This window comes from Uloborus diversus, chromosome 6 (assembly GCF_026930045.1).
Source record: "Uloborus diversus isolate 005 chromosome 6, Udiv.v.3.1, whole genome shotgun sequence".
Taxonomy (NCBI): Eukaryota; Metazoa; Arthropoda; class Arachnida; order Araneae; family Uloboridae; genus Uloborus; species Uloborus diversus.
Window position 1 is genome coordinate 64773291 of NC_072736.1, and position 22722 is coordinate 64796012.

General features: G+C 32.3%; 1 protein-coding gene across 1 annotated transcript; it reads right to left on the reverse strand.

Annotated features, from left to right (window-relative positions):
* Positions 1-250: 250 nt before the first annotated feature.
* On the reverse strand, positions 251-21120 carry LOC129223879 (exocyst complex component 8-like). Its single transcript, XM_054858250.1, has 2 exons — positions 20430-21120; positions 251-1785 (listed from the first exon to the last, which is right to left on the reverse strand). Exons 1-2 carry the CDS (start codon positions 20990-20992, stop codon positions 297-299), a joined length of 2052 nt encoding a protein of 683 aa, XP_054714225.1. The 5' UTR covers positions 20993-21120; the 3' UTR covers positions 251-296.
* Positions 21121-22722: the final 1602 nt, after the last annotated feature.

The window sequence follows — 22722 nt, forward strand, 5'->3', positions numbered from 1 at the left end:
ATATAGGAGTTCCGGTATTTTCGAAGATGAAGATACCGGAAATCCGGTACAATACCGGAACACAATCACCCCTGTAACAGTAATAAGCCACTAGCTCTTAGTCCAAATGAGAGTTACGCACAAACATACAAGTGAAGCTAATAAAAGCATGTTAAATAAGCCGATCTTTTTTCAGCCCTGAAATTTTATAACTCAATAAAAAAACTCAAATAATAAAGACTACGAAAGAAATAACGATTTGAAAGAAAAAGGAGCATTTTTTTTATTGAATTACATGCATATAAGTATAATTTTTACTATATGTAAGCAGTAGATGAATATTTAGTAAAGGAAGTTTTAAATGAGTTAGCAACAAGCCGGCTAAGCTCTTCTTGGAAATCACTTATTACAGTACAAGGACGACTCAGCCGCTGGGAATAACGGCTTTCAAGAATTTTTAATACATCAGACAAAAACGAGGCATTCTTTGAAATAAACTGCCTTTCTGAAGGGTCGTTTGCTTTTTGAAAGGCATTTTTCACGTGAAAAAGTTGAGTTTGGAAAGCAACAGATAGGGCCTCGTTTATTAAAGTATGTACAGCTGGTGTATAGAGTTTCAATAGGTCGTCTAAAAAATTCAAATACATTTTTGCGAATGCTGTAATGTTGATAGTTAAGGTCAACCAACATTCATCAAAAAGATATGATTCTGCATTGTCAATTCCCATCTCCCTCAAATCATCAAGTAATTTTTTTGAATTGGTGGTGTTTTGGAGATTCTGAGGTCGCCACTTGTCGTCATTGGAACGCAACTTGATTGCTTCTAAAAGTTTATCACGCATTTCAGTGACCAACCTCTCTACTTGCGAGCTCAATAAATCATTCAAAACAAATGAAAATTCGAGGCCTACATCCGAAAGTTTATCACAGTGCTGCCGAGCACATGCAATGCAATCCGTTGCAGTGGAAGCGCTGACTTGTGGAGTAAATACATGTTTCGAGAATATTTGGACAAACTGCTCTAGTTGCAGTTTAGCCCATAGTACAAAGGCCGATGCACAAGCGTTGTTCTCAAAAGCCCGGTTGAATTCCTTGCCAGTATCTGCGATGCAGGAAAAGAAAACGCTGCACAGCTTTTCGATGTAACTAAGAGTAGCGCCCTCTGCTTTCTGTTGCTTCATGTTTTGCTTAAGCATGGCCGAACATCGCTTTAAGAAAAGATTACAAGCTTTAGATGACTTTCCCAACTGGATCAAAACACCCACAGCTTTTCTGGCAGCCCTTGGACCGCCATGAAGAGAACGATCAGGTGACACCTTCAACTCTTCGGTTAGAATATGAACCAGCTGCTTCGCACGGTTGTCGATGCGAATTTTGGTATCTTTGACTGCAGTGCTTCTTGGGAATGCAGCACAGTGAGCGCTGGCCTTTTGAATGAGCTGTACTGCTTTTTCAAATTCCCTGAGAGCGATGCAAACATCCAATTCCTCTGGAAGTTCGAGGAGCCAGATTGGAGTCTCTAAGTAAGCATTTCTGTGTGGAGATAAGTTTTCTTCAAATGGATTAGCACCTTCGTCTTCAAAGGGATTGGGAGCCTCTTTTGGACTAGAAAGTCTCTCAAAGGAGGATAATTTCTTTTTCTTCGCTTGATCAATGCGAGACAACCATTCTTTTTTAGAAGTGGCAGAAAGACACTGAAAATGTCTCACTTCAGGGAACATTAAAACTTTAAAGACATTCTTAACGCCAATTTCTTCTTTAACATTTACTACAGCCAGACCATCAAGTTCATAGAGTGCTTGGTACCTGCAAATAAAAAAGGATAGTTTATTACTATTACATCCTCCACAATAAAAGAAAAAAACCCAAGAAAACATCAGCATATAAATGCTGTTATATGTTGAAAAAATTCGAGTGTAAAGAATAAGAAACGTTTATATCACAAAATTTGTTTCTGAATGAATAAATGCGTTTCCTTCCTAAATGGTCATGTTTTAAAAAAATTTTTAATAATATTTCATACAAATATTAAACTGTTTTAAAATTCATACATTTTTTACATTTAATTTGACTAATTTTAGATGCATGTTTTAAAATTACATTATGAAAAGTAAAAGTAACAAAGTAGTAGTTTGGTACAATGTTTAAATAGTATTGCGATTAAAATGATTCTCGAAAAAACCCAGGCTTTTGATCAACCCAAAAAAAAAAAGGAATTTGATCAAAAACCTAGGTGGACTTTTTTTTTTCAAACCCTGAAATATACAGAGAGGCCTGTGCAGCTATGTTAGAATTGTAAAGGTAACATATTTTATCGTTAGACTCGATAAGGGTCATTCCATACAGATTCAACGGATGAGTGCGCTCAGCCATTTTTAATTTTTTTGAAACTCATATCCCAAAAAGATGCATATGAATGATGTTTAAAACCACTTTTATTTTTTCTCTAACTTTAACCCTTGATTTTTTAGAGGTCATCAAATGTCATTTTCGTAGTCAAAAATGGGACTTTCAGACCTTTGCATTTCGGCCCAAATCTATTTGAATTACATTTATGGCAGTTAATTTTACGCTTTGATGTTAAAGTGCATAAGATGATAGTCTCACATGCTGAGTTACGTGGCTGTAACTTAATAATTAAAATAATGGCAACATGTCAAAGTTCAAGGTCAAATGTAAAATTTTTACTCATTTCAAAAGGGGATAACTCGCGTAGGAAACGGAAACACGAAATGAAATACGGCAAAAACTAATCATTGGAACCATGCTAATAAGAATATGTAACTGTTGCTGTGTGTTTGCTTACCCTTTATTGGTTACAGCCCCTCAAAAATCAGAAAAATGACAAAAAATGATATTCTTAGACCCCTGTAAACCAAAAGGGGATGGAATTAAAAATAAAATTTCTTGGCCAACTGAATATTCCATTCAAGTACTATACATGTTATATATATTATTTTGTGTATTTGGTTAGTAAAAAAGATACAGGTCTTTGAAATTGAGCAATTTTGCTAGTCAATTTACGCATTAAAACAGAAATAAAAAGTGTGAAAACTTCGTTGCACTTTCTTAAATGGCCTGTATAATATATTATATACTGGAAAAACATATTTTAAGTATAAAAAACTATTTTAATTTGCTAACTTAGAAATATTTGGACATGAATGAGTAGTTCATACTTGATTGACAGCTTAAGTAGTTAATTTATAGACTATCTACACACACAAATTTTCAATACACACAAACATATGCTCTGTAAATTAACATATCTAAATTGCCTTAAACATATGCAAAAACATTATATATACAAAATTTAAAATTTAAAAAGTGCGTTTTTTATTTCTTGTTTGAGTGTAGTTTTGAAAAAATGAACTCACCTAGTAGTCCTATAGTTGTAATGGTGACTCAAGTATATGGCGTTTTGGAATGTTTTACTAAGGCACATTCATAATTTGATACTTTGAAAATGTACTAGGAGCAAGAAAATGACAGGAGTTCTAAATTTAGTGATCAACACAAGCTGTGTAATAACTTTTTTGACAATAATGGGCATTTTCTTTTAATAATCTTTTTAATAACACACTATTCTTCATACCTATTGCTAGGGGACAATAATTTTACAGAGATAATATGTAAATACGGTGGCATAAAGCAGTGATTAAATGTTGTATTGGGAATTTTATTTGCAGAGTCAAACCTTTCTTGCAGCATTTTTTCAGCTAGTTTAATATACTGAATGCTCACAAGGATATATGCAATGCTTAGTAGCAAAAATGCGGAAGGTATACATTTCTGTAGGATTTAAAATGTGACTTCTAGTAGTTCTTTGCAAGCTAGTCTTAGTAGTATCAATTCTTTTTACGGTTCCTCTGATTCTGTTACAATGTTCACTACCGTGTGATATTGCATAGAAATGCCATTCAGCTCTCAAGTTGACATCCGTTTCGTGATTACATAAATTAAAAAAGTTCTTTCTATTTTTGTTGTGTATTTGAGTAAAGTATTTCAGTACGCCACATGCTGTGTCACCACCAGAACTATAGTACTACTGTGTGAGATCATTTTCTTAAAACTACACTGAATCAAGAAATGAAAAGCGCACCTTTTTTTTCCTTTCAACTATGTAGATAATGCTTTTGCACGTGTTTAGGCAAGTTACATAAGTTAATGTACAGAGCGAATGTTTGTATGTATTGAAAATTTGTGTGTGTACTGTTTGACTATCGATTACATGGAAAGGCTTATATCCAGTTTAAAGGCGGAAATAGACGTATCTATTAGTTTATATGGGCGTTAGTTGATTTGTTTCAGATGTGCACTTTTGCCTCTCTATTATTTATCCTTAGTTTTGTAAAAATGAAAATTTGCTTACAGCAACATTTTTTAAATCTAAAGTATATTCGATCTATATTCTCACGGCAAAAGTTAATTGATTTATTTATTCACAACAAAGCTTTGAGCTTACCATTTTGCTTTTACGTTCCTGAACGAAATGAAAATATTTTCTTTTCTTTTTGTTGTTTCCATGGTAACTATTTTTGCTTCCCCTTATTTTATTTGTGAGAATGCAATATATGAATAAGGCACTAGTGACATTATAAAACGCGTGTATCAATATCCCATCGCTATTTTCCCATAGCCCCTGCTAGATTCATTCAGATGGAATCGTCTTTACTTGGCAGATTGCCCAATTACATACAATCTGTGGTCAAACAGTAGATAGTCTATAAATTAACTACTTAAGCTGCCAGTCATGTATGAACTACTCATTTATGTCCAAATGTTTTCAAGTCATCAAATTAAAATAGTTATTTTTATACTTAAAATATCTTTTTCCAGTATAATATATTACAAAGAGCACACTATACGTAATTTAAGAAAGTGCAATGAAGTTTTCACACTTTTTATTTCTGTTTTAATGCGTAAATTGACTAGCAAAATTGCTCAATTTCAAAGACCTGTATCTTTTTTAAAAACCAAATACACAAAACAATATATGTAACATGTATAGTACTTGAATGGAATATTCACTTAGCCAAGAAATTTTATTTTTAATTCCATCCCCTTTTGGTTTACAGGGGTCTAAAAATGTCATTTTTCTCAATTTTCTGATCTTTGAGGGGCTGTAATTTATAAAGGGTAAACAAACACACAATTAAAGCTATATTTTCTCATTAGTGTGACTCCAGTGATTAGTTTTTGCCATATTTCACTTTGTGTTTTTATCCCCTAAGCGAGTTATGACCCTTTGAAATGAGTAAAAATTTTACATTTGACCTTGAACTTTGGCCTGTTGCCATTATTTTAATTATTAAGTTACAGCTACATAACTCAGTGTGCGAGACTATTATCTTATGTACTTTAACATCAAAATGTAAAATGTTCTGCCATGATTGTTATTCAATTAGATTTGGGCCAAAATGCAAAGGTCTAAAAGTCCCATTTTTGGCTACGAAAATGACATTTAATGACCTCTAAAAAATTAAGGGTTAAGGTTAGAGAAAAAATAAAAGTGGTTTTAAACAGCATTCATATGCATCTTTTTGGGATATAAGTTTCAAAAAAATTAAAAATGGCCAAGCGCACTCATCCGTTGAATCTGTATGGAATGACCCATAAAAAATTGAAAAATAATTTTAAAAAATCCTAATTGATTTAATGATTTTTCAAACAAAAAAAATTACGTGATTTAAATCAATGAACCCTGTTTTAAAGTCTTCCAAACTTCTGTAAAGTTTTCCGATTTTTTATGAACACCAATAAAAATTTAGAATCATTTAAGAACTTTAGGGTTAAAACGACCCTTGGGGAAAAGGCATGAGAGGTTTCCTAACAGACATTCGATTAAGAAATATTCCCATCTTTTGCAATTTTCTGCACATGGTTTGCTTCGAAACTGGTTTGGAAGAATCTTGGTTGAAGGTTTTTTCCAGCTGAAACACTTCTAGCTTCTCTTTTGTCGTTAGAAATCGTCAAAGACGATGCTGATTGTTAGATACGACATTAAGTGTACACTACTTTGTCCATTCATATACTTTTATTTCTTATAAAATTTCTTAAAACACTGCTTAAAACATTTCGAATCAAAACTTATTTGTTCTAACAAAACATATTCACTGTTGCCAAACAAAAACGTACAAACTCTTAAAGGATGGGAAAATAAAGCAAAGGCTTGCAACATTCTCCCACCTTTTGATTTTTTTTTTACATACTTAACACATAAAATCAAAACTTATTAAAATATTAAAACTTTCATGTTAACAAATTGAACTTTAATAATAAAATTAATGTCTCTAAGTAGTTTAATCTTAAACTTATACCATAAGTATTATACCTCACTTTTGGCTTGACTTGCAAAATTCCTTCATCTTTAAACACATTGATGGCTTTTAACTTTTCAGTGTCCTTAGATGTAAAGGAGTCAAGGTGTATGAACTTTACTATTAATTTTTTTGACATTTCTAGCTCATGAACCTTAAACTATCCATGCTGTCTATCTTCTTTTTTCTTACTTATTACTGCACATCCATGCTCTGAAAAATCTTCATTTCCTGAAGTTTTAAGAAGCTTATGTTTTCCATTTTCTGCACAACGAGATTTCTTTTCATGCAGAGATATGTCATCATTTTTGAAAACATTCTTTCTTGACTCAAAGCTAACTAAATTATAAATCACTTTGATGTGTTTGGGTATTTCACTTTCTAGCGAGAGAACTTTTCTTCTTTTCAAAGCTTGTCCCGTGTCATCAATTAAGTTACAATGAGGCCATTCTTCTTCGGGTAATTTCAGCCAATGAGGACCCTCCCACCAAGGGAATGCTATCAGTTTCTTCACTGAGGAACCTATTGAAGGCAAATTCGAAATATTTTTGGAGCCTGGCACATGTCGCCACTTTGTTCGCTCAGCAAATTTTCTTGAATCCTCTTTCTCATCCTTATTTTCTTCATTTACATCTGTTCCTCTTTCAGCATTCCTTTCTTCGATAGGAGTAACAGGTTTTTCACTTTCTTCTGAAGTACTTATTTCGATTGATAGCTCACAATCAAGTTCCACTGGATCTTCATTAGTTGCTTTTTTCACTTTATTTTCACTAATTAGACCAGTTTCTCTTCTTCCATCGCTCGAAGAGGATTTATTTCTTTCATCACTTAATTCAAATCTGCCCTTTTTATCATTCACAGCAGATTCATTTCTTTTTTCACTTAGAACAGGTTCAATTTTCTTATCAGATGCAGTCACATCACTTTCTATCTTCTTTGGAGCAAATTTATTTTTTTCGCAAGCAGTTTCAATTTTTGTGTGACTTTGAAAAGTTTCATCTTTTTTCTTTATATCAGTAGGTTCATCATAAAAATCATAGTTACCTTTTTCATCAATTGGAGCAAGCTTACTTACTTCATCTTTTACAGCTTGTTCAATTTTCTTATTACTTAAAGCAGGTTCTCCTCTTCCATCACTCAGAAGAGGTTCACTTTTTTCATCAGTTATTGTTTTTCGACTTTTTGCCTGATCTGGAACAAATTCGTTTCTGTCGCAAGCAGTTACAATGTTTCCGTCAACACTAGGCAATCCATTTCTTTCAACTACTGCAGCAAGTTTACTTGTTTTATCTACTGAATAATTTTCATTTCCATTCTTATTTAAAGGAAATTTACTTTCCTGGTAATCTAGAAAAGTTTCACTCTTTTCAGTTTGGGCAACAGACTTTCTTATCCCATTAGCTACATTAGATTCACTTTTTTCATCTATTCGAGTAGGTTCATCTGTATCATCACTTAGAACACAGTCACTTGTTTCCTCAATTTGAATAGATTTGCTTATTTTATTTCTTAAAGCAGTTTCGCTACTCTCATGACTTAGAGCAGGTTTACCTTTTTCATCACGTTGAATAAGTTTATTTTTTCTCTCATCTAAAGCAATTGCATTTTCTTCGTGATCTAGGGAATTATGACTTTTCTGCTCATCTTGAGAAATTTTCCTTTGTTCGTCTTCTTGAAAAGCTTCACTTTTTTCGTCAGCTTGAAAATCTGCACATCTACCATCGTCTGGTGCAGGTTTACTCATCTCATCCATTGAACCAGGTTCACTTATTGCATCAACTGGAACAGTTCTGATTTCCACATCACTGAAGTCTGGTTCACTTATTTCACCTTTTAGAGGATGTTGACTCATTCCTTCACACAGACTAGTATCACTTAAAGCTCGTAGATTTTTCCCTTCATGTTGAATGCCAACAACTAATGTTTGAATCAAATCTCTCCCTGAAGTACATGTTGATGAAAGAGTGCTGCTTTCGGAATTTTCTTGTTTGCACTCTACCATAACTTTTGATTTCTGCTTAAATTCTGGACAACAAACAAGGTAATACTTTCTTCCACAAAACACACATTGAACTTTGTTCTTACATTGTTTTGCTCGATGGCTTGTTTTCAAACACGCAAAGCAACAATTTTTCTCTTTCATGATTTTCAATTTTTCCATCATAACTTAAATTTTGTGCTTTGTAACAATCTTTACTTTGATGAGATTTTTCACAGAATATACAATGTATTTATTACTTTATTGCTATTAATTTCTTTTACTCCAGAAAACAAGTTGCTAGCAGTAGGTATTATAATATCTTCCTTATCTTTCGAAAATTTTCTGCATGGAATCACTTTGCTTCACACCCGACTTTGTGAGGGTGATCCGTTCTTCCCCCTCTACTTCAGTCCTTAAAAAGTTTAGAAGCTGGTTCAGTCTTGCACTGTATGATTTTTCTTCAATTGCAGAATTTCTTAGCCAAACTCTTAAAATGTCTTCTAGAACACACGATTCCACAAGTGGGAATAGCATAGCAGCATATTTGTCGGATGTCATCCCAATAGACTCTAATGATCTTAGGTGGGATTCAAGCTTAATCATACAATTGAGTAATGCTTAGCTTCGATTTAGTAGCATTTTTAACAACTAAAGTCAAGAGTTCTCGAACATAATACTCCACTAACAGTTCCTCGCGGCCAAACCTTGCTTTGAGGCTTTCAATTGCTTTTTCATAATTTTCTGCTGTTGGTGGATAACTATCAATGATCTCCTTCGCTCTTGTACCAGGAGACATACACTGTATTAAATATTGGAATTTATCTTCCTCTTCCATTTGTTTATGTTCATGAATTCTTTTAAATTGACTCCAAAAGCACAGCCAATCTTTAATTTCACCACCGAATTTCATTAATTCCAGTTTGGGAAGTTTTAGTTGTGATTTCTCATTATTACTACTGGCGCTTATCTGGGATTTACTTTCTAAAAAAGAATTTACGTAAACCAACGCTTCATCAAACTTGATTTTATATTCTTCTATAGCTTCGAATTCGACAGTATAACTTTTACCGTCATCATCTGCATTTAACGCAAGTTCTAAAATTTCGTTGTCAAGAGTCATTAAACCAGCATTAATGCGTTCTAAAGTAGCTAATTTAATCTTAAGATCACTTATTGCAATATTTTCATTCTCAAACAAGGCCATTAAATTCTTATATGTCTTAGTAAAAGATGTTCGTAACGGAGATCGCTTCTTGACAAGATTTTCCATTGCAAAACAAAAACTAAAGTTTTTCAATCAGAAATTCCTTATAAAAGTACTGACCTTCTTTAAAATCACTACTCCGGGTCACCACATGTTAGATACGACATTAAGTGTACACCACTTTGTCCATTCATATACTTTTATTTCTTAATATTTCTTATAACATTTCTTAAAACACTGCTTAAAACATTTCGAATCAAAACTTATCTGTTCTAACAAAACATATTCACTGTTGCCAAACAAAAACGTACAAACTCTTAAAGGATGGGAAAATAAAGAAAAGGCTTGCAACACTGATTCACGGCCGAATGCTTCAATATTTTGCAACCGAATAGTAAACAAATTTAAACGTTCGATAATTGAAAACAAACAATTTTTTCCCACATACAATAAAAATCTATTACCTCAGTACAAAATTAATTCAAATTGTTACATACTGACTTGATGACATTAAAAGTAACTAATTTATACTAATAATAAAGCTGAAAATCTCTCTGGATCTCTCTGTCAGGATCTGTGACGCGAATAGCGCCTAGACCGTTTGGTCGATTTTCATGAAGCTTGGTCCAGAATTAGTTTATAGCATGGGGGTGTGCACCTCGAAGCAATTTTTCGAAAATTCAATTTTGTTCTTTTTCTATTCCAATTTTAAGAAAATTTTACCGAGCAAATTATCAAAACGTAAATCAGTAAATTACCAAAATATCATGACGTGGAACCGTAACAGAATAGATAGGAAATTGGCGAGGAATTCATCATCCAGTATTTGTAAATATACAGGCGAGCTAAATGACCTTTTAATTTTCTACTATGGGCAAAGCTGTGCAGGTACCACTAATTTACTATAAAGAGGAAACCAAAATATTCACTGGAAAATATTTATATGGCAGAACAACGTTTGCCTTGTCAGCTAGTGTAAAAGAAAACACTAAGATGTAAAATTTAAATTTTATTGCTTTTGAATCTTTTTTTTTTTAAATCTTACGACACATTACATTGGCTTTAATGTTGCAAACTCATTTAAATGTGGCACAATTAAGTAAAAAAAATCAAAATGAAGGAGAGATAAATAAATAAAATCAATTTATTGCTCTTAACTTTACTGCTAATTTTTTGAATAAAAATGCAGCTGAAATTAAAAAAAAAAAAAAAAAAAACACCTGGATACTAAACTTTGCAGTGCTTTAATTTCTAAAGTGGTACACCATATGAAATATTATTTCAAAACAACCTAATCAAAATTAATCATAGCATTGTAATCAATGTTTAATAATCCTTTGCACTTAAAGGGAAAAATAAATGTATTTGCAATGTTTGAATGTTATTCCTCAATTTTTATGATGATAAAATTTATCACTTTACCAAAGAGATTAGCATAGCAAGAAATCACTTGTAAACATTTGTAATGATATTTTCAGCAATTTCAATTAGTATTTGCATGTAAGGTAAATGCAGGATTCTTTACTTATGACAGAACATGTTGGCAAGATTATTAGTTATCAAGCCACATATTAGGATTAGGAAAGAAAGTAATTAAATCGATTTATGCTGACAGGTGTGAATCTATAAATCCCCCCCCCCCCCAAACGAATAATGAATTTTTAAACGACTGAGTGTTTTTTGTTTTTAACTAGTAGGTAAGAAGTAAGATTCGCTGTTATTTAAACTGCGTAATATGTGTTGAGTTTCTATTTTTCCTCAAAACTTTTTCTAAAACATAACAAAAATATTTTCAACTTTTAAAATTCAAGTATAGAATCATTAAATAAATTATTATTATTATTATTATTTTGGTTTCTTGGACTGTCAGTCCTTAGTGCTGTATACCCCCCCCGTGCTCATACTGCAGGTACCTAGATGCAGAATTTCAGATAAAAGGAAAGTAAATTAGCCATTTGCTTCCTTTCTTTTTCATTTGGAATGATTAATGTAGATAAGTTTATGAGGTTCAATGGAAACGCATTCGAACGTGATGGTGCAATCGAACGTTCTTTCTTGAATATATCTCAAGAAGTAATGCTATGTTTCAGATGAAATTTGGAATAAATGTCAACCTACACGTTAACAGACACTTTCAATTTTTGGCGCCAATCGCTTCAGGGGGGGGGGGAGGGGGGCTGATTTTTGCCACTTTTTTGTGCGAATAGAAAGTTTTACTAAAGCAATACTAAGAAAAGTAAACCACAATAGAGTGTTGTCTGCGTATTTCACATGATTTAAATTGTTGGAAAATGACCGGAAAAGCTTAATGATTTAAATTTTTTAAATGTTGCCATCTTGTGTTTGTTAACACATAAAATATTATTAATTTAAGCAAGGCTTTTAAAATAAGTTTCAATTTTCGCTCTTTGCTTTTCTTTTGCGAGAACTCAGAAATGTGGGACGGTCGACAAGCTTTGAGTGCGCATTTTTTTTTTTTTTTTTTTGGGTCGGTGAATGGAGGGGGTGGGGTATTTTTTTCTCATCTGGCAGCGGGAGGGATCAGTTCATAAGAAAGACAGAAAGTTGGCCAACATACTAGTTTTTTTGGGGCAAAATGAAAAATAAAAAATTTGTATTAAAAAATGAAATATTTTTTCAATGAAATATTTTCTATTTGATTATTTAAGATATTTTTGATCAAATAAATGAGTAAATGAAAGAATGAATGAATAACGGGGGGGGGGGGGGGGGGGGTAATCCTTGGCCCTTATTACTTAAGTGCACCTTTGCCATAGTTTTAAATAGTTCTGAGTCAAAATATTGCGTGCACATTTAATTAAATTTTTAATGGATTACAAAGTTACTTTTGAGCGGGTGTTATACAAATTATCTTGACATTTGTCCATCTTAAGGGATAGTTGGCTATCTTAAGGCTCTTGCAGGTATATTTGATGAGTATTATATAATTTAAAATAAATTGCGGAGGTAGGGAGATAAAAGCACATAATTCCGGTATTTTCAGACATGAAAATACCGGAAATACGTCCGAAAGTACCGGAAATTCGGTAAAATACCGGACCACAATCACCCCTGCAATAAACGAATAAATAAATAAGTTAATATATAAAGAAAAAATAAATTAGTTAATAAAATATTGAATGAATAAGAAAATATGCAAAAGAGTGAATAAATATGGGAACTATTAAACGAAGGAATGCAAATGAATTCTTTACAAACATAATGGGTAACGATGTATATACGTAAGTGATTTCATAAAAGATTGAAAGAGTAAATGAAACGAGCTATTTCATTCTGCCCGGCATGCATACACTTGACTAACCATACAAAGCATTCAAAATGCAAATAAGCTTAATCTTAAACGAAAAACAACTGCACTGAATATTAGTTAGGTCTTAAAATTCAAAATATTAATAACATGATCTTTATCATTTAATAATGACAAAAATATTTTTTGACAATCAACAAAATCTTACAGTACAAAAATATGAATTTTTAAAAATTACTTGTATTATCATATTCTTTGATTTCCAGAATTTTTTTTCTTCTTTTTTGACTGGAATCGACTGCATAAATAAGCGCCCATATGCAAAATTTTAAGGGGGGGGGGTCAGGTATTTTCCCCATGGTTTAGCAGGATATTTCAAAGTAAACTTATTTCAGTAGAGATTTGAGTAATTTAAATTTGATACTTTTAATGCTGGAGACGCCTGCCTTGTCTAGTGGTCAGAGAAGTCTGACTGCGATATGAAGGTCCGGGATCAAATCCCTTCTTGGACATGGGGGTACTTTCTCTCTCCTATCCTTGTCCTTTCTTTGTGTGAATGTTGTTGTGCTATAAATGGATCCTTATGGCATTTCTGTACTGTAGAAGTTGGACTTCACACCAAATGATGGTACAGTTGGAAAAGTGAAGCAGCGCACCGCAAATTGCCAGCTGAGCTAGCACATGACAACAACATTAACGGCTGGAGAAAAATGTTTTTCATTTTTGCAAAGAAGACAGTGTACCTACTAAAAGCAAGGAAGTTCTAATTTCTAAAAGGGGGGGGGGCACTTTCCCCCCTATATGGGCGCCCATGACTACATGTGTTGTTGTCCGTTTTGACTCTTCCCTCGTCACGTGGTATCTGATGATTCTATTTCGCTGTTTTCGGCAGAAGGTATTTTCGGATCATAATATTTTGTTGTATAAGCAGCAATTTTTAAAATGTTAGAATAACTAAAATGACAACAGACAAGTGAAGCAAGTGATGTAAAGGACACTAAGACTTTTTTGCACATTAAAATTAGAGACGTACCGAGTAGCACTTTGGTCGAGTAGCCGAGTACCGAGTACTTGGCCTTTCACTACTCGGCCGAGTACCGAGTTACCGAGTACTCGGCCTTTCACGACTCGGCCGAGTTACCAAGTACCAATTATGTTTTAACAAGAACCACCGACACACATGTGATGAATTTTGAACTTATTGGAATAGTAGTATAGACCTCCTTGTCCATATAATAGTTTTTAAAGCTAAATTCCTGGTGAAATTTAATTACACATTATATAAACAATTTTGTTTGTCAAAAATTTTACCAAAAAATGATTTTTAAAATTAAAAATATATAAATAAAAGGTATGATTAATCAAGTTGGAATTAAAACAAATTACAGTAAAATCCCTCAAATGCGGACACTAACAGGACAATTTTTTTTGTCCACAATAGAGAGGTGTCTGCAGTACAGGGGTTTAATAATGTTATTTGCATTGGAACTGGGGAATTAAAAATTGTCCGCATAAGAGGGGTGTCCGTTAGGAGGGGTTTCACTGTATACCAATCAATTATAGTTCTAGTCCGCCAAACATAAATATTTTTTAAAGCAGATAAAACAAATGTGCAAGAACACTGCAGACACATGTTACCGCCCCCCCCCCTTACAAGGAATGTCTTTTTCAGTGCATAACATGTGAGCTAGAGAAGGTAAAGACATTCAACAAAAAAATCCAACTTTTGTCGGATGCCTTTAAATCTACGAGCTCCCATTTTGTGCATAGAAAAAGGAATTCCTTGTAACTTCCAAAAAACACGTATCTGCAGTGTTCCTACACTGTGCTTTTAACATTGTTTTATTTCCTTTAATTTTTTAAGTAAAGGTATTTTTATATTTTTTATAACTAATTTTTGTTTGTATCAAGTATCCGTTTTTAATATAAAAATTCCATATTTTCTATACTTGCCTTTTTTTGCATAATTTTTAATAAACAAATAAACTTTGGGGACATTAAAAGAAAGATTTATACCATTGAAGCATTACAAACTTCATTATTGGGTCATTCCATGCGAAATGAGCAAATCAGCTGTGGCTGACATGTCACAGATTTCAATGAAAATTTTTACATAGGTAAACCATGCATATCTATGAGGGAATGCAAAGTATGAAAGTTTAAAAACTGTTTGTTGCATTGTTATTGAAATTAGAAGTTGATGCTTACGCTAAGTCTAAATTTTCAGAGTTCATGGCTGCCAGTTTGTGACTCAATAACTCCATAAGTTATAAATGTACACTTAAAAAAGAAATATTTCCGCATTCTATAAACAAATCTCTATTGAGAAAGAGCTAAGTAAAATTTACTCGGATCTTTTTTTGAATCTGAGATATTAACAAAGATTGAAATTTTGCCAATTTACTTCAGATTTTAAATCACTCTCCTAGTTCTTTTAATGAAAAAATAACAGTAAAAGTGATTCAGATTGAAAAACTATCTATAAGTAACTATCTGCTCTAATTTAGTAACTGTTTATGAATTTCTCGATAACGAAATTGTACTTAAAAAAATCGAAAATTTGCAAAAATTTCATTTTTTCCTCTATTTTAGATGTTTTTTTGAAAATGAGGGAATGCTCTAAATTTACTCAATTTTTTTAACATAATATATTGAAGTGTCTTTTAGATGCTACTAAATTTTAATCATTGGTATCAGCGTATTTTTGTTACTAGAGTAGCTTGAACTAAGGTAAAATTTCATTAGTTACTTCTTTTTATTCTGTAAGTTTAGCAAAACTAATCATTTCTTTCGTGTTTCATTTTCTCAAAAGCATGTTTATGAAGTACCTGCTGAAATGTACATTTTTTTTAAATTGAAATAAATGTCAATTTTACTTGCTTTTGTATCATTTAGTCATTTATCTAGTTCTTTGAATTCTCGTAATTTCACATAAGGATCAATCCATTCAGGTTCCACACAGTATAAACTACTAATTCATGTCCAAATATTTCTAAGTTGTCAAAATATGTTTTTTCAGTATAATGTATTATATAGGGCACAATATACGTAATTTAAGAAGGTGCCATGAAGTTTTTACACTTTTAATTTCTGTTTTAGTGTGATTGACTAGCGAAATTGCTTAATTTCAAAGACCTGTATCTTTTTTACAAACCAAATACAAAAAACAATATGTATAACATGTATAGTACTTGAATGGAATATTCAATTGGCCAGAAAATTTTATTTTTAATTCAATCCCTTTTTGGTTTATAGGGGTCTAAAAATGTCATTTTTGTCATTTTTCCGAATTTTGAGGGGCTATAATCTATAAAGGGTACACAAACACACAGCAACAGTTGCATATTCTTTTTAGCATGGCTCCAGTAATTAGTTTTTGCCGTATTTCATTTTGTGTTTCCGTCCCCTACATGAGTTAACCCCCTTTGAAATGAGTAAAATTTTTACATTTGGTCTTGAACTTGAACCTGTTGCCATTATTTTAATTATTAACGTATAGCTACGTAACTCAGCATGTAAGACTATCAACTTATGCACTTTAACATCAAAGCATTAAATTAACTGTCATAAATGTAGTTCAAATAGATTTTGGCCAAAATGCAAAGGTCTAAAAGTCCCATTTTTGACTACAAAAATCACTTTTGATGACCTCCAAAAAATCAAAGTTGAGAAAAAAAAAAGAGGTTTTAAAAATCTTTCATATGCAGCTTTTAGGGATATGAATTTCAGAAAAATTAAAACTGGTCGAGCGCAACCATCCGTCGAACCTGTATGGATTGACCCATAAAACAGAAAGAAAATGCTATTTTTCTGAATTTTATTTTACGTTCGGAAATCAAAAACCAATTTCGAGTTTCTTCAAGCAAATAGTAGTAACACAGCTCTATATTCTTGAAAAATTTTAAAGTTGTCTGAATTTTCCCTCATTTGAATTTTTGTGTGTACGTGAAGGGGAAAATCATCATTTTACAAAATGTCACTAAGTTTAAAACTGATTTTGAAGACAAATGAGTTAAAATACAACTTCAAAAGTAAGGCATTTCTTTTATGATACTTAGCACATTATTGGGTATTAATTTCATCAAAGCTAATGCATTCCTTAAAGATTGAGATTAAAAAATAAAATGCTTAATTATGAGAAAATTGAAATATTTTCAGTTTTTGAAACTCGGTTAAAAGTTAACTATAATAACTTTGAAAATTTCACTGATATCAGATTGATTACCCTACTCCATAGATTGCATAAACATATAACTTTTATATTTTCATTAAATAGTTAATAAGACACAAGCCTTCAAAAGTGCAACATTTAGCATCAATGAGAATGCTGTTCAATTTGACCAATTTTCAATCGCATGTAACTATTTAAATAAAAAATTTTAAGCAAAAATATTTTAGATATTTTTATATAGGCATAAAAGGAACCTGTATACCAAATTTCATAAAAATCTGTTACCATGCGGCCACTACTTTTTTGCCAATTTTGCTCATTTCGCATGGAATGACCCTATTCTCAAAATTTAAATTTGACTTATAAATTTTAATTGTAAATTATTGCAGAATATAATGCTTGCTTTTTTTTTAATATAAATTTTGGTATCTGTCTTGGACAATATTCAATTTTTTGCAACTACTCGGTATTGGCCGAGTATCTGATCAGAATTTGGCCGAGTACCGAGTACTCGGCAAATTGGCCTAGTATGCCGAGTACCGAGTAATTACCGAGTACTCGGTACGTCTCTAATTAAAATGTAAGCCCACCTTAAGGCTATCTGGTTGTCTCCTTTAGAAGCACATCGATTGCGTACCGATCACCCCCACGTAAAATGGAACTCACAATGTTCAAGGGGGCGCAGCGAAGTGCCTTCTCTTGAAAAACAGACAATACTAAGTTAAAATATTACTAGACAGGTGGCACTTAAAGCAGAGTATTTCCCCATTTCACTTTGCACTACATTCCTCTACTTTTATCATTTTAGCATCACTGACTATGCAAGTTCTTTCACAGCACTAGTCTAACCTTTCATTCTTTGTTTTGTGTGTACAAAAAACCACTCCACATTTTTCACGCTTTTTACAAAAAACCCTTTTTTTTCATGTAAAATCAAGCTAAACTTTACCATTTGTAACTAGGATGACAAGGATTTCGCTCTCTAAATGAACATTAAAAATAACTGTCGCCACAGTAATACAACTTTGGTCAAGTGAGAATAATAACCAATTAGTAGGCTTGCCCGCTTTCTGAAATGCTAAACCGGGACACCAGAATTCCCCCCTCCCCCCCGCGCCACAGTGGCGAGAGTATTTATCGTTGACTGGTTTTTAGAATGCAGTTTTTCAAGCTATTAAAAAATGGTCCTATTTATGAACTTAAATTAGGGGTAATCATAAACGACACAAGCATTGCAAGACAATATTTACAAAATACTTAAACAAGAAGATGCAATTAAAATCAGGGGGGGGGGGGAAATATCAATATGTACAAGTATTTTTCACTGGATAGGACTTTTTTAGAAATTGTTTTTTAGATTTAATCTGAATGTAAAAATTGGTACAATCGAATCCGATAGTATATTTTCATGTCATTATGCTGTTAACCATTACATTCCTTCATGAATGACCTATCATCAAACCATGAGTTGTTCATAAAAGAGAATACTTTCTCAACTGGTGCAGACTTATTTTCTCTATCATAAACGGCTGGCGCCGAGACATGCGTTTTCATTTTTCATAGTGCAGTGAAAAAAGAAATCAATTATTCCATATAATCCTTGAACTTAGTTATTATTTCAAAAAGTGTTGGTTGTATATAATCTAGTGACGTGGGTCGGGTAAATACCCAGTGGGTAGGTAAATATTTTTTGGGTATTTACCCAAGGCCTGGGTAAATACCCAAAAACTGGGTATTTTCCAAAAATTTCAAAAAGTGAGTCTGAAATATGAAATAATTGGTAAAACTGATACATACATATGTATTACACAGTTTATAAAAATTTTTATTGGAAGACTTGATGAAATTATGAAAGAAACATATCGTGAACCAAAGAATCTTTCTTCTCAATGTCATAGTTGGACAAGTATATAAGCAATTCAATGATGAACTTCAGGATTTCAAAATAATAATCTCTGAGGTTAGTCATATCCAAAATGGAAAAAAAAAAAAAAAAAAGGAAGCATGAGGGATGCTTGGAAGAATTTACTGAGAAGTTATTAAGACTATGATGTTATTTATTTTATTGCTGTTTAAGTGATAATGTGACAAATATAGAAACAGTTTTCACATTAATAAGCAAAAATATATATATATTGTTTCCTGTTGCCTTGCTCATTTGCATTTGCTCCCCGGTACTTCATGATGAAAATGTATTCGAACTATTTTTAACACATGCAATTAGTGATGTCGGGTGGGAAGGTAAATATTTTTTTGGGTATTTATCTGAAGGCAGGGTAAATCCCTTAGTAATTGCGAATTGTGCCAAAAAAAAAACTTTAGGTGGTATCAAAAGGTGATGATTTTCTTTTTAAAACATAAACTGTAAAATGGAAATTTAAAAACATAAAAACTTATGTATTATAATTTTTTTAACTAAAGGCGTAATGAAATCTTATCAAAAAAACTGTCAGATTTTAGAATGAACTATTCTTAAACTTAAATAGGATGGCAGGAAAATTTAATTTTTTATGAGGTAAAGCAAAGGGATTTAAGTTTAATTTTGTCACATAGATGGTGCTAGCACACCTTTTCATCTTTGATTTTTCATAATATCATGCTACTAGTTAGTTTTGGCTTTGAGTTGCAATCAGTTTGTCCAAAGCCTCCTAAATACTAAATGCCTATCACATTTGTTTAAAAGTGATCCTCCGCCGGTACACTAACAACGCTACTACCTCACGGCAATACAAGGATGGTGTTGCTATGACGATGGATCCAAAGAATTCAAATCATCGTTAATGGGTTAATTTTAAAATTTAAATTTAGAAGTTAACCAATTGTTTTCTCTGCTTTTAATTTCTAATGCTTTCGACCTTCAATAGTTGGCAGTAGCCAGAAGACCGAATATATGCTTACTGGGATCATTTTGCTCTATGTTAAAAGGGAGAACGTGATAGGCATTTAGTATTTAGAAGGCGTTAGTTTGTCCCTCACTTTGTATTTGTACTGGTAAAACTAAATTTTGCTTTGAAAAGTGAAAAACAAAAAAGAAAGATGGGGACATTGATTAGGCATATCCAACACATTTAATGTGAATATCATATTAGATTGCTAAGTTGTTTCACAAAATAATTCTTTAAATATGTGATCAAAATAAAATTTTTGGCCAAAAATTTACTGTTTTGTATATGGTTGGTTATATATATGCATAGTGGAATAGACAGAAAAGTATTTTATTTGAATATAAATTTTTGAAATAAATACCCGGTTATATACCCATTTTGGGTATTTACCACTAAAAATAAATACCCAGGTATTTTACATCACTTACCTATATATTCAGATAAATTTTTTTACGTTATGCCGAATAAACCGGCCGGAACAACGGGATTTTGTCTGAAATCCGAGGTGTCTGGCAAGCTTAGCAATTAGTGATGACTCAAAAATGACTTATGGATCATTTTTTTTCTCATGTAATGATATATAAAGGATTTTAGCAACAACAGGATGAAGTAAAAATTTACCTATATTGCAATGGTCCACGGCTATTTTCTATTTTTGTTGCAAACATTAATCCATCATCCAGCAGTACACAGTACACTGTATGAATGGGCTTGTAGTCATTAACCCCCAATTCTAGCATTTCTCCATTATACACAACTGTTCGACCTCTAACTTCTAGTATGGTTGCACACCCTTCAACTTTCTCCAAAAGCAAAGAAAGGTTTTTATTATTTTCTTCGTCCGTTTCCTTATCTCTACTAATTTTCAACTCAGAATCCTTGGAAGCCGCAATAGAAACTTCTAACAATGAATTTAAAACAGTTTGCTGTTCGGCAAGCATATGACTAAGTTGATACATCTCTCCTTCAAGATATGAAATTTCTTTAGCAGTTTCGATAAACTGAGTGTAATTCTTGTAAACATTTTTCTTCAATAGCCCATTAGTTTCCTCAGCTAATTTGTGAATTCTTTCTCTTTCACTCAATAAATCTACAGCACCATTACACTCTGTAACTTGTTTCTTTACATAATCTAAAGGATTAAACTCTTCCTTTATTAGTTGAGAAGCGAGATTGTTAGCCATGTTTGAAGTTTTAAATTTAAACGATTAAAGTATGCATGAGTATTTGACGGCAAAAAGTCTCATCTAGTTCAAAATTTATAAATTTTAATCAGTTAAAGTCCCGAAAAGAAATACGCCCATTTCCGCAAGACGACAAATTTCGCATAAATCCACATCCTAGAGCTTTCGCGAACTGCTTTTCCCTGATTGGCTATCTGCTGGTGAAGTCATCCAGTGACGTTTAACATATAACCGAAAATGTCACTTCCGGGCTGCGGACATTCTGTTTTAAATGTTATCTCTACAAAGAGGAAAGTGAGGTCTATATGTGTGGAATTTGAAAAGGTTCAATCCATTTATGCGGTTTAAAAAGCACTTATTTCAATACCAGGTTAGTTGAAGTATCAAATGCATTCAGTGTTATGTTCGTTTTAGGTACAGATTTTATTGGAGAATTAGATAAAGTTTTGTTTACGTTCGCGAAGTGTATCATTGAGCCACATTGCATGTGTTGTTACTGTTATTCACTATTTGAATTAATGAAAATATTTCGATATTAGATGAGTAAAAGTCACCAAAAAGTCCGTATTTCACGAAATTTATGTTTTTTTTTTCTGTTTTTCAGAACAATACAAATGTTTGTTTACATTCGTTAAGGTGTAGTGTTGGTGTTAATTCTGCCTCTTTTTTTAAAAAAATTCTGCATATTTCAACTTAGTTATGAAGCTTTTCATGACATTTCATAGTATGTTAAAGCATCATATGCAATGCGTATATTATAAAATTTTGTTTATAATCACTGATTGAACCACCCTGTTCCACGTTGTGTTTTTACTATTTCTCTCGTGAAACAAATTCATTACACATTTTTCAGTTAAAAAAGCTATTCACTTTGAGATTAAGTATACCTTTTTCCCTAATTTTAATGTTTTTTATTTTTTAAACCAGATAATGTTTATGTTTGTAGTACAGATAACATCCTTCTACGTTATAACGTTTGCTGGTACCGTTTATTCTACTGGTATTAAATTCTTTCTGGAATTTATTCGTCTTTAATTTTATTCTTATGGTTCAAAGTAAGTTTAAATAACAAATGCAAGCTATTGTCTATGTTCACTGAAATACCATATTCGGTGTTGTGACGCATCAATTTTCACTAAGCACAGCAGGTTTACCTTACATTAAAATCCATTTGCATTGGTAATCAGTCAGTCAGAGTCAACAAAGTGAACTGCATTTCATTCATTTTATGTACTTCTTTTGTTTTTGAGAGTAAGACAAGTGTTTGCATTTGTTGAACCGATATCTGCCTGTCCTGTGTTATTTCATTTATCACCTTATTTTCTGCTGTGATTTTATAGTATTTTTTAGACATTAATTCCACTACCTCTTGAAAAAAGTTAAAGCCTGGGCTCAAAAATCATATATGTGACTTGTTCATGCTCATAGCATGTAAAATTTTAAATTGAGACGTTTAATAAATATCAATAAAGGAAAAGTTGTTGTTGGAGCTACCCATAGTTAATGATACGCAAGAGCAGTACATGGATTCAGAAAGGTTAAAAACCTCAGTTCTGGATTACCTCCTCTTAATTTAATTTAAGAAAACTTTTAATTAGATGGAAGATGTTCCCATAAAATTTTTACTGATACCCGTTTCCAAAAGTTGGCACATATGCTAATAATATTTTCCCCCATGAGCAGCATTAGAAATCACTGGTTGTCCGCTGGTCCAACGCCAGTGAAAACTG